Source organism: Orcinus orca, chromosome 8 (genome assembly GCF_937001465.1).
Source record: "Orcinus orca chromosome 8, mOrcOrc1.1, whole genome shotgun sequence".
NCBI classification, from domain to species: Eukaryota; Metazoa; Chordata; class Mammalia; order Artiodactyla; family Delphinidae; genus Orcinus; species Orcinus orca.
This window is the reverse complement of record NC_064566.1, coordinates 16406253-16419665: the sequence shown is the minus strand read 5'-3', so window position 1 is coordinate 16419665 and position 13413 is coordinate 16406253. Positions and strand designations below refer to the sequence as shown.

General features: G+C 38.8%; 1 protein-coding gene across 3 annotated transcripts in view; it reads left to right on the top strand.

Annotated features, from left to right (window-relative positions):
* The window catches only part of TTC17 (tetratricopeptide repeat domain 17), a 153621-nt gene extending 140439 nt beyond the window's left edge, over positions 1-13182 (top strand). For all 3 annotated transcript variants that reach the window (XM_004264025.4, XM_004264024.3, XM_033411026.2), the window contains 3 exons: positions 8957-9076; positions 10296-10439; positions 12039-13182. In XM_004264025.4, the coding sequence (XP_004264073.1) occupies positions 8957-9076; positions 10296-10439; positions 12039-12170 (396 nt within the window). In that variant the 3' untranslated portion in view covers positions 12171-13182. The remainder of the gene's footprint in view (positions 1-8956; positions 9077-10295; positions 10440-12038) is intronic.
* Positions 13183-13413: the final 231 nt, after the last annotated feature.

The window sequence follows — 13413 nt, the reverse complement described above, 5'->3', positions numbered from 1 at the left end:
TTTTATTTCCATTTCTCTAGGAGGTGCATCAAAAAAGATCTTGCTGTGATGTATGTCACAGAGTGTTCTGCCTATGTTGTCCTCTAGTGTCTGGCCTTACATTTAGGTCTTCAATCCATTTTGAGTTTATTTTTGTGTGTGGTGTTAGGAAGTGTTCTAATTTCATTTTTTTACATGTAGCTGTCCGGTTTTCCCAGCACCACTTATTGAAGAGGCTGTCTTTTCTCCATTGTATATTCTTGCCTCCTTTATCTAATATAAGGTGACCATATGTGCGTGAGATTATCTCTGGGCTTTCTGTACTGTTCCATTTATCTATATTTCTGTTTTTGTGCCAGTACCATACTGTCTTGACTACTGTAGCTTTGTAGTATAGTCTGAAGTCCGGGAGCCTGATTCCTCCAGCTCGATTTTTCTTTCTCAAGATTGCTTTGGTTATTCGGGGTCTTTTGTGTTTCCTTACAATTGGTGAAATTTGTTGTTTTAGTTCTGGGAAAAATGCCATTGAAAGTTTGATAGGATTGCACTGAATCTGTAGATTGCTTTGGGTAGTATAGTCATTTTCACAATATTGATTCTTCCAATCCAAGAATATGGTATATCTCTCCATCTGTTTGTATCATCTTTAATTTCTTTCATCAGTGTCTTACAGTTTTCTGCATACAGGTCTTTTGTCTCCTTAGGTAGGTTTATTCCTAGGTATTTTATTCTTCCTGTTGCAGTGGTAAATGGGAGTGTTTCCTTAATTTCTCTTTCAGATTTTTCATCATTAGAGTATAGGAATGCAAGAGATTTCTGTGCATTAATTTTCTATCCTGCTACTTTACCAAATTCATTGATTATCTCTAGTAGTTTTCTGGTAGCATCTTTAGGATTCTCTATGTATAGTATCATGTCATCTGCAAACAGTGACACCTTTACTTCTTTTCCAATTTGGATTCCTTTTATTTCTTTTTCTTCTCTCATTGATGTGGCTAAAACTTCCAAACTTGTGTTGAATAATAGTGGTGAGAGTGGACAACCTTGTGTTTTTCCTGATCTTAGAGGAAATGGTTTCCGTTTTTCACCATTGAGAACCTTGTTGGCTGTGGGTTTGTCATATATGGGCTTTATTATGTTGAGGTAAGTTCCCTCTATGCCTACTTTCTGGAGAGTTTTTATCATAAATGGGTGTTGAATTTTGTCAAAAGCTTTTTCTGCATCTATTGAGATGATCATATGGTTTTTATTCTTCAATTTGTTAATATGGTGTATCACATTGATTGATTTGCGTACATTGAAGAATCCTTGCATTTCTGGGATGAACCCCATTGATCATGGTGTATGATCCTTTTAATGTGCTGCTGGATTCTGTTTGCTAGTATTTTGTTGAGGATTTTTGCATCTGTGTTCATCAGTGATATTGGCCTGTAGTTTTCTTTCTTTGTGGTATCTTTGTCTGCTTTTGGTATCAGGGTGATGGTGGCCTCGTAGAATGAGTTTGGGAGTTTTCCTCTCTCTGCTATATTTTGGAAGAGTTTGAGAAGGATAGGTGTTAGCTCTTCTCTAAGTGTTTGATAGAATTTGCCTGTGAAGACATCTGGTCCTAGGCTTTTGTTTGTTGGAAGAGTTTTAATCACAGTCTTAATTTCAGTGCTTGTGATTGGTCTGTTTATGTTTTCTATCTTTTTCTGGTTCAGTCTCAGGAGTGGCTAAACCGAAATACTGGAGAAATGTACATTTGAGAGTGGGATGATCATAGTTAAGGTATTCAAATGCTCTTTTAATGTTCAGGAGGAGTGAGTTAATATATTACTTGGACTTTGTTAAGTTAAATATTAAGTAGAGATTTAAGGGTAACCTTTAAAAAAACTGTGCAAACTCCCAAACCTCTGAGGGTAAAATAATGAAGTAAGAACAGGAGGACCAAAAAAAAAAAAAAATCCAAAAAAGAAAAAAGAAATCAATCCAAGAAATGGCACAAAAAAAAAAGAAAGAGGAAAAAATGTATTCAAGAATCAGGATAAAAAGAAACCAAGAAATATGATAAACAGTCTTTAAACAAATCTGTAATATAACAGTCACAATAATGTCAAATTGGAAACTTTTTAAAGGAGCTACATGTTTTTAAGTCATACCTAAAGCATAGTAGAAATGTTAATGGGAAAATACTAATCAAAAAGGAATATACTATCAAAAGGAAGTAGCTATAGTTATATTAATTACCTGGAAATATATATTTCAAAGCAGAAAAAATTATTAGGGTCAGAGAGAATGAGCACATAATGATAAAGCTTTAATTCACCAGAAAAACAATATATACTGCTTCTAACCTTATACATATGCAATAAAAATAACCTCAAAATATATAAAGCAGAAAATGATTGATTTAATGAGAAATTGACAAACCAACACACACACCTTTGTCTACTGCTGATAAGCCATTCAGTCTGTCTGAATTTATATTCATAAGTATACTAGTCTGTGATTTTCTTGTAATATTTTATCTAGTTTTGGTATCAGGATAATAATGACTGTGTGTAATGTGTTGGGAAGTGTTCCCTACCCTTATTTTTCTGGAAAAGATTGTAGAGGATTGGTATTATATCTTCCTTAAATGTTTGATAGAAAATTCACCTTAGAGGCCATCTGAACAGGGAGTTTTCTTTGTGAGAGATTTTTAACTATAAACTCAATTTCTTTAATGAGAGTATTCAAATTGTCTTTCTTCTTTTTTTTTTTTTTTTTTTTTTTTGCGGTACACGGGCCTCTCACTGTTGTGGCCTCTCCCGTTGTGGAGCACAGGCTCCGGACGCGTAGGCTCAGCGGCCATGGCTCACGGGCCCAGCCGCTCCGTGGCATGTGGGATCTTCCCGGACCGGGGCACAAACCCGTGTCCCCTGCATCGGCAGGCGAACTCTCAACCACTGCACCACCAGGGAAGCCCTTTGTTCTTGAGTGAGCTTTGTTAGTTGTGTCTTTAATTTGTCTAGTTTATCTAAGTCATTGAATTTATTGGCATAAAGTTGTTCATAATAGTTCCTTATCATTCCATTAATATCTGTAGGATTTGTAGTAATGTACCTTCTCAATTCTTATCTTGGGACTTTGTATCTTTTCTCTCCCTGGCCGCCCCCCCCCCCTCCAGTTTATCAGTTTTTATTGAGCTTCCCAAAGAATGAGTTTTTGGATCCATGGATTTTTCTCTATTGTTTTTCTGTTTTCTCTTTCATTGGTATCTGCTCTTATCTTTGTTACCTCCTGTATTCTGCTTGCTTAGGATTTAATTTGACAAGTTTTTTGTTTGTTTTGTTTTTAGTTTCTCAGTATGGAAGTTTAGGTTACTAATTTGATCCCTTGCTTTTCTAATGTAGGGGTTTAGTGCTAATAGTTCCCTCTAAATTCTGTGTCAGCTGCATATCACATGTTTTATTTGTCATATTTTCATTTTCATTCAGTTTAAAATGATTTATAATTTTCCTTCTGATCTCCTCTTTGACCCATAAATTATTTAGAAGTGTGTTATGTGGTTTCAAACTATTGGGTATTTTCCAGATGTCTTGCTTTAATTGATTTCTAATTTAATTACACTGTGGTAAATCAGTATACTTTGTATGATTTGAATTATTTTAAACTTATTCAGACTTGTTTTATGCCCCAGAATATGATCTGTCTTGATAAATGTTCCATAAGCACCAGAAAAGAATGCATCTTCTGCTGTTGTTAAACTGTTCTAGAAATGTCATTTAAGTCAAGTTAGTTGGTTGATAATACTCTCTATATATTCTTTATATTTACCGATTTTTTTTGTCTACTTCTATCAATTATTGAGAGGTATGTTGAAATCTACAGCTGTAATTTTGAATTTTTTATATCTTATTTTATATATATATATATAAAAGATGCACCTTGACCAGTTGGGTTTATCCCAGAAATACAAATGTAAACAGTCTAACTTTAGGGAAATCTTAAATTTCATCAGCCAAATTAAAGGAGAAAAATTATGAAATCATTTTAGTAGATTGCATCTGATAAAATTCAGTACATTCATGATATAAACCTAATGCAAATTAAGAATAGAAAAGTATTTCCTTAATCTGATGAGAAGAATCAACAAAACATCTTCATCAAAGATAATTGTTAATGGGGGAAATATTTAAAATAATTCTTTGAAATCAGGAAAAAGAATGCCCACCACTACCACTTCTTTTCAGCATTGTACTAAAAGTCCTAACAAGTATAGTAAATCAAGAAAAAGAAAGTAATGGCATAAGTATTAGGAAGAAAAAAAATGTTATTCAGAAATGATGTGATTATCTACATAGCAAACCTAAAAGAAGCTACAGACAAATATTTAGAAATAACAATGTTTCTATCGAGGTGGCTGCCTGTGAAGTCAATAAATAAAAATAAGTTGCATTTCTATACAGCAGCAGTAAATATTAGAAAACATAATTTTTAACATGTATTTACTTTGTTACAAAAATATAAAGTTCCTACTAAATCTAACAAAAAAGTTGTGAGACTAAGGTGAGAAAGTGATAAAACTTTATTGAAAGACATTTTAAAAGACCTAAATAAACAAAGATATGTAATGTTCATGGATAAGAAGACACACACCATAAACATGTCAGTTTTCCCCAATTAGATTTATAGAGTCAATCCTATTGTAATCAAAATAACAACAGGTTTTTTTTTTAATGGCACTTAAAAAGCAGATCTTTACATTAATATGGAAGGGTAAAGAACAGACATAACACTCTTGAAAAGAAGAATAGGTTGTGAGAATTGCCTTACTTTTATGAAAAATTACAAGACATTATGCCATTTGCTCAAGGAATAAGCAAAAGTAATGAGGGGGACTAAATAGGAAGCCCAGAAAGTCTCTAGTGTACACAGAGCTGTGGAAGATCAATGGGGAGACGAGGGACTATTCAGAAAGCTTGCTGGGGCAATTAGTTAATTTCAATCCTCACCTCACATCATACACAAAAAATGAACTCCATGTGAATTAAGGACTCAAGTATCAAAAACAAAACTTTAAAAATTAAAATAAACTGTGGGAGATGATCTCTCTGGCCTTGAAGTACAAAAAGATTTCGTAAAGAAGATATACAAGCATAAGCTAGAGAAGAGAACGTTATTAAGTTCAACTATATTAAAGGTTAAAAGTTTTTAATTAAAGACATTTTTTAAGTGAAAGTAGCCAGAGTGAGAGAAAATTCATTTAACACATTTAACCTACAAGGATTAATATGCAGAGCATGTAAATAAAGTGATGAGAAAGATAAATAATAAAATAGAAAAATGTATAAAAGATATTAACAGACATTTCACAGAAAAAAGATATGTATGACCAATAAACACAAGAAACAATTCTCAATCTCACTAATAATCAGGAAATGCAAATAAAGGCTTACAGTAAGATGCTGTTTTATCCCCACTGATAATAACAAGAGTTAGAAAGGATATAGAGCAAGAGGCACTTTTAAACATTTCTGATAGCACTGAAACTTGTCATAACACCTTTAGGAAGCAATTTGGCTTTCTCTTGTTATGTTGGACATTTGCGCATCCTCTGACCCAGCAGTTCCACTCCTAGGTATCTAGGCTAGAGAACCTCTTTGTACATCTATTGGCAACGGGAAGCTAACTTAAAAACAAGAAATAACTCAAACCCTCCCATTTACAGAAAATGTATAAATATGTTATAGTATATTCACTTAATGGACATTTAATTGTGCAGCAAGGAAATTTAATGAACTGAAACTACATATAGCAACATGGATGAATCTTAGAGGGCCGAATAAAAACACCAAGTCCCAGAAGACCGCTTACACCATGTTTATAACGCACAGGAAGAAGTAAACTACGTATTGTATTGTTGGAGCGAATATGTGTGTGTAAGTGATAGAACGGTGTTTAAAAAGAGCAATGGAGGGCTTCCCTGGTGGCACAGTAGTTGAGAGTCCGCCTGCCGATGCAGGGGATGCGGGTTCGTGCCCCGGTCCGGGAAGATCCCACATGCCGCGGAGCAGCTGGGCCCGTGAGCCGTGGCCGCTGGGCCTGCGCATCTGGAGCCTGTGCTCCGCAGCGGGAGAGGCCACAGCAGTGAGAGGCCCACGTACCGCAAAAAAAAAAAAAAAAAAAAAAGCAATGGAATAATAAACACAACACTTGGGATAGCGTGTGCCTCTGGAGAAAAGTCAAGAGGATGGCATAGCGTCAAGAACATACAGGAGAAGCAGGTTCATTCTTTAGTAGGGTAGCGGTTTCTGGAATAGTCACTATTTTATGCTTTACAGCATACATGTATATTTTATATAATTACATATTTGTTGTATGTGTATATATATAAATATGTTCTTCAGTATGTGTCAGATATTGGCATTAAAGAAAGGTAATTTTATTTTCTTAAAAAAAGGATCCTTGTGGGAAGCCAGTCAGAAGAATCAAGTCATAAAGAAGGAGGAACACATCAGGCTAGCTTCAGATTTCTGTGCAGCCCCCATTCAAACCAAGAGGCAATGGAGCAATACCAGCAAATTATTCAAGGAAAGAAAGAATGAGCCATGGTTTTATATCCAGCCAGCTGTGCTTCAGGCATAAAGGCTAGAGACAGAAAGTTTTGAACTTACATGATTGTATTTGTTTGCTAGGGGTGCCATAACAAAATACTATAGACGGCGTGGCTTAAACAACAGAAATTTATTTTCTCACAGTTCTGGAGGCTACAAGTCGGGGATCTAGGTGCCGGCAGGGTTGTTTTCCTCTGAGGCCTCGCTCCTAGGTTTGCAGTTGGCCACCCTGTTGGCACCTCTCGCCGTCATCCCTCTGCACACACGACCCTGATGTATCTCTTCCTCTTCTATAAATCCTTCACATAAATCCAGTTATATTAAATTAGGGCCCCACAATAATGGCCTCATTTTAACTTAATCAGCTCTTTAAATACTTTATTTCTAAATAGTTACATTCTGAGGAACTAGAGATTTGAGACGTCAACATATGAATTTGGGGAGACACAGTTCAGCCCATAACAACAATCTCAGAGAATAATTTTCCCATCAGCCCTTCGTAAGAAAAGTACTAGAAGATAAACTTCAGCCAACCAGGAGGTGACTAGGGAAGCCGCACAAAAGTAATGTCAGTGATCAAGGACTATATTTAACTGTAGAACCAATACAAAAACAAAGGCAGGAAACTGGGTGATAGAACAGAATATAAATGCTATGTGCCCTGACAATGAAAAATGATAAAATTACCCAAAAAATAGATTGGAAGACAGAAAGAAGATAGGAAGCAGGGTAAGTTTTCTGATGGCCTCATCTGTAATGGCTGGGAGTTAGAGACCACCCATCAGAATGAAATAGACAGGAAAATGCAAAATTAAACCTAAATTAACCCAATATTCGACCTAAATTAAGTACTAAAGTTTTGTATATGATAAAGGTAGCATCACAGTGGGGGAGAGAGGAATTAACTCATTAACTATTATCGAGACAACTTAGTAGCCATCTGGAGAAAAATTAAATTGGAGCCATATCTTTTACTTTACAGCAAGTTAAATTTTAAGTGGATCAAAGGTTAAAATGTGAAAAATGAAACTACAAATGTTCTGGGGAAAAAAAACATGGTAAAAATTCTTAATAACCTTGGAGTAAACAAGACCTTCCTAACTGAAAATCCAGAAGCCATCAGAAATAGATTAATGAACTGAACTATGCAGAAATTAAAACCTTTATATCACACAAAGCAACATACGTCCAAAGGCAGACTTGAGAAGCCTGGGGGAATGTATCTGTAATTCATATACAGGCAAGGGACTAATCTCCCTTATACCTAAAGAGCTTTCTCATATAGATAAGCTAAAGACCTCACAGAAAAATTAACAGTATAAGAACAGGTCGTTCACAGAAAAGAAATCAAAAGGCTGTCAAACATGAAAGGATGGTCAGCTCCATTCATAAGAAGGGAAATGTAGATTTAAACCGCATTTTCACCTATCAAAGATCCCAGAGTTTAATAACAGACTCCTTGGTGAGGCAATAAAGAAACAGGGACATATGTATATTTCTGGTGGGATATTAAATTGCTATAGTCCTATGGAAGGCAGTGTGATGATTTCTATCAAACTAACGTGTATCCCCTTGATATAGCATGTCCACACTGAAAGTGTATCCTACAGATGCGCTGCACAGACACAAAATTACACCTATACAAAGTCATGTTTGCAGCATTGTTTTTAATAGTGAAGAATTGGAGGAGAGAGGAATATTCATTAATAAGGACCTAGTTAAATAAATAATGGTACTTCCAAACAATGAAATACTGTGCAGCTGATAACAAAGGGATGAAGAGGCTTTCTGCACACTGATGTAGAAGGATCTCTAAGGGGTACTGTTCAGTGAAAAAGCAAGGTGCCGATGAATGTTATCTCCTACATAAGTATAGGCTTCTAAAGCAGGGGGGAGGTCTGCATTCGTAGTTGCTTAGATAAAGCATAAAGAAATCCTGGAAGGTCACATAAGAAACTAAAAATAGTGTTTACTTGTGTATAATAGTGACAAGGATGGCAGGGAGGTTTTTCACTGTATAACTTTATATAATTTCTGGTTTTTGAAACGTGAATGAATTACCTGTTCAAAAAGCTAAGTAAATTTAAATATAAAAGAACATGGGCATGCAATATAGTTCTGCTACTTAGTAATTGAGTGGATTTGGACAAGATATTTAACCTCTCTGGATCACAGTTTTCTTATCTATAAAAAGACTGTAATAGTAGAATCAAGCTTATAGGGTTGCTATTAGGATTAATAAGAGGATGAACATGAGTGTATAGCAGACCGCCGGGACCAGGTAAGTACTCAGTTAATTGGTCATTAACTTGTGTTACTTGTGTTACTGTTCTTAATCTTGGTGGTAAATTAGTGTGTTACTTAAGAAGCATCAGCCTTAGCTGACCATTCCTTTGTAGAACCAGACGTCCTGGGTCCTTTCCAGCATGGCAGCCCTCTACTGGAGAGTGAAAGGCCAAGGGAAGAAGGCGATTGACTGCCTACGCCAAGCCCTGCACTATGCTCCACACCAAATGAAGGTGAGTGGAACTCAGAGGTGTGAATTTCCATCCCTCAGTCCTTTCCTTTGCCCACAGTGGTTTATTCTAAGGTTTCAACAACCTTCCTCATGCTCAGCCTATAAGAAAATGGCAAAAGGCTAAGATAGGGCGGAAAAACTTATGACCCCACTTGTGCCACCACAAGCCTGTGAATTACACCCACTGTTGTGCCTTCCCTACCTCAGCAAGATGGAACATCAGGGAGGGGCTTCAAGATCACCGTAAAACATTACATCAGGCGCAGGCATTGCCGAGTTCTAAATGCAGCTCTGCCTCTCACTGGGTTTGTGATCTTAGGCAAATTCTTAAACCTCTGTGACCCTATTAATGACATGCACTCTGTGGGTGTCCAGCAAGGACAAAGATGGGTCATTTCTTCTGTTTCTTCTGTATCTCCTATAGAAGAACCCAGTGATGCAGAACAATGCAATATAGATAGCAGTTGCTCAGGTAACACATTTAAAGGGAATAAATATTTGTGATATTAATAAATATTTGTGATAATAATACTGCTACTTGATCAACCCATCATTCTGTGCTCTGTACTGCTAGGCGATAGGGAAGGGCGAAGACTCTGGATCAGGGGGTCAGGGAACTTTTTCTGTAAAGGGCCAGGTGGTACAAATTTAGGGTCTGAGGCCAGACAGGCTCTGTTGCAGCCACTCAGTTCTGCCATGATAGCGTGAAAACAGCCACAGAAATACCTAAGGGAATGGGAATGGTGTGGTCCAATAAAAAGTTACAAAAGCAGGCAGCAGGCTGGACTGGCCTGTGGGCCACAGCTTGCCAGCCCCTGCCTCAGGCAGTGCGGCGGTCCTTGCAGAAAACCCGTTGGCTCTGTGACGGCATGCCCCAGAGCATGGGCTGTGCAGAGCATCGGGCCACCGACTTCCCTTACCAAGCTGCAGCGCAACTAGGAGCTTGCACCAGGATGGAAGCCAACAACCGCACTCAGCAGGTTTTTACGCAGCTGACATGTTTGTTTGTTTTTTGAGGCAAGTCTCACTCAGTGAAAGAAGTACTGCATGGATAGGCTGGTGCGTGCTCCTTCCCTATCACAGACCCGTAGCAAACAGCAGCCTCCCGCGCTGAGTTGCACGACCCTGCCATTCACCAGGAAACGCTGACCACATTACTTACGATCACCAGAGCCGAGAATGAAAGCTCTTCCCTTCTCGCCTTCTCCTTCCTCCCACAGGACGTGCCCCTCATTAGCCTAGCCAACATCCTGCACAACGCCAAGCTCTGGAACGACGCCGTCATTGTGGCCACCATGGCAGTGGAGATCGCGCCACACTTTGCTGTGAACCACTTCACACTGGGCAACGTCTACGTGGCGATGGTGAGGTTGGCCTGTGAGCGGAGCACACCAGCTCTGCCACCTTCTCTCGGGCACATCTTTGATTTCAAACCCTCTTTGACTGTGTCAGTGTCCTCCAGTTTCCTGTAAGTTTTGCATCTAAAATTGTTAGCTCTCCACCAAAGGTATATTTTATAGGTAAGGGGTTTGTGAGTTTTTAAAGTAATACAGGAAATTCATCCACGTATTTGCAACTATGTAGTTCCGCACCTTAAGTTTTTAACAGTAATAGAGTCAGATTTACCTGCAGTTTTCTAGAGACGTCACCTGTTCCAGAAAACCTTACCTAACCCTCCACGTGGACGGACACACTCTCGTGCTTTCTTACTGCAAGGTTGGGCTAGGTCCCTACGGTTGCACTCATGATGCCCTGTGCAGATTTCTCTTGTACTTTCACCTTGTTTTATAATTTTTGTTTCAAGTATTAGTCTCTCCCCCTAGACCAGGAGCTCCTTAGAAAGAGACTCCTCTTCATCTCCCTGTTCCTAGCACTTCACAGGGTTTGGCATATAGTAGGTGCTCACCAAAGCTTTGATGAATGATGGAATGCCACTAGTTTCATGGGATACCATTTACAGATAAAATGGCAAAGCCATCTTGTTCAGAACGAGGACCGATTTCAGAACTTAAAGTCCCAGGGGTCCCCCAGAATCTGTCATAGCCGAATTTAACAGGAATTGTGCCATGCACTTTCATCCAAAGCTTGGGGTCCCACATGGGGCTCTTCCCACGGTACTCTCAGTAAAGGTTAATAGAATGAGCAGCTTCAGGCTCTAAGTTTTATGTGTTACCCGTGACTTCAAAGGCAGGAAATATAATTTTGGCCAGGTAGGTCTTGCTGAATGTGCAGATTTCCCTCTCTGCTTCTTAAAATTGAAGAATCTATTTTCATCCCCAGTAAATGCAAAATTTGCTGCTGTGAATGAGGAATTCTGCCTCTCGTTTGGCCAGAAGGAGCCATTTAAGCAGTAGATTTGCGCTCTTCTTTGAGAGTATTAGTCTAAGTAAAAGATTAACGCCTTCACTATGGCAGTGATCATTTCCAAACCGTGTTCGTATTTTCAAGTGTTAGGGAGAAGAAGAAACTGTTTCAGAATTTCCAAGTCTAATTGAGATACCTGACATGACTTCCATCTTTCCAGTTAACAGTAGAAAATTCAGACAGATGCACAATAAGCTTTTGCCAGACATAGTTCTAGAGGTTTCTGTGAGGATTAAAGGAAGGGATTCCATAAAGCACCTAGCACTGTGCCTGGCACACAGCAGGTACTCAGTAATGTTGGTTCTTACTGTTGCCACCACAGTTACTCCTATTGTTGGGCCAAACCTCTATAAACTTGATATCCCCTTTCCCTCTGGTTCTTGGGCTCTGCCATAATTTTCTTTGTTATTTCATACCTTGGGGATGGAGGTAGTTGTTTCCTCCAGACCTTAGAGTTTTCCTCAGAGATTTAGATCCACTGAGAAAATACTGCAGGACTGTCACTACCACAGATGTGCTTTTCACAGAAAAAGAAGTCACCATATATATTTAGTCTGGTGGTAGTACCCCTCTCACTTTTGTCCCTCTGCCCCTCACAGGAAGAGTTTGAAAAGGCACTGGTGTGGTACGAATCTACACTGAAGCTGCAGCCCGAGTTTGTCCCAGCCAAGAACCGAATCCAGACCATCCAGTGTCACTTAATCCTGAAGAAGGGCCGGCGCTCTCCTTAGCTCACTCCTCCCTTCTCTCCTGTCTCTCTTTTCTCATGCTCTTCAGAAAAGGAATAAGAAACCAATCATTGTCAGTATCTACTTCTAATGATGTGTATGACAGTAACTGAGTAAGACATATAACAGGACTTTTACATATGTGGGAATTGGTTTGTTTTGGTTTTTAAGTTCCTTCTTTCCCCCAGCCAACCTGAAACATAAATTTCTTAAAAGGAAAATGCAGCCTAAAGATATTGTGTAAATACTGAGCCAAGACATTTCTGGAGCTGTGCTCTGTCTCCAAAACCTCGATGCCTTTAGGGCTTTTCTCAGTGGTCCAGCCAACCTCCTCCGATTCGGAGGAGGGCGAAACCGCATCGCACATTCTCTGCTTCCCGTCGTAGCCTCTGTTGTCAGTGGAAATGCAGAAACCCATCTGGTGCCAGTCAGTGAGAAGCAATGTTCCACGCTCCCCCCACTAGATCTCCATGCTGCCCCCAGCCTTGTCCGTTCCATGCTGCTCCGATCCAAACTCTCACAGGTAGTTTGCGGGGGAGGAAGGGGAAATGATTTTAAAAACAAAATATTTACAACAAAAACTCTTAGGATCACCTGACCTTTGTGATGTTATTTATGTTGGGGAGGGAGGGGGGCTGAGAAGGGGAAATCAGCAGTGTACAACATCGATATCATTTGTACTTTAATTACAAATCACAAGGAAACCAATAAGTTGAAATCCTATATAACAGGTTTATATATATAGAATATGTATATTTGAAGCCCTCTACAGACTGAGTCTGTGTTTTACTAATTCTTTGTTCACTGTGTTACCCATCTTGGAATGAGGCATGAGTGTCAGCTCCCTCTCTCTGAGGCCTTCAGACTTAGCCCCTCAGGAGAGTGGGGAGCCAAGGTTGAGTGTTCCGTACAATGCTTATGCCTCTGGTCCAAGGAGAGTCAGAAACTCCAGGCATTTGGGAGTCTTCAAGGGCACATACTGAGGACAAAAATAAAAGTTGTTTATGAGAATAGGTCTGTGGTGTGGTTCTTTATAGAACCAGGCTCATTTGGACAGCTCTGAAGCCTAACTCTAACTCTGGGTCAGATTTTCTCAAGTCCTAGGCTGTCTTTATCTTTCTTTCTTTCCACCACAGCAAGGTGTGGGGAGAAACAATCCATCACTAGGTTTTATGGTTGAAGAACTTCATTAACACAATACATTTGACCAGGAAAGATGCACAGTCAGCAGATGTTCAGAGTTGAT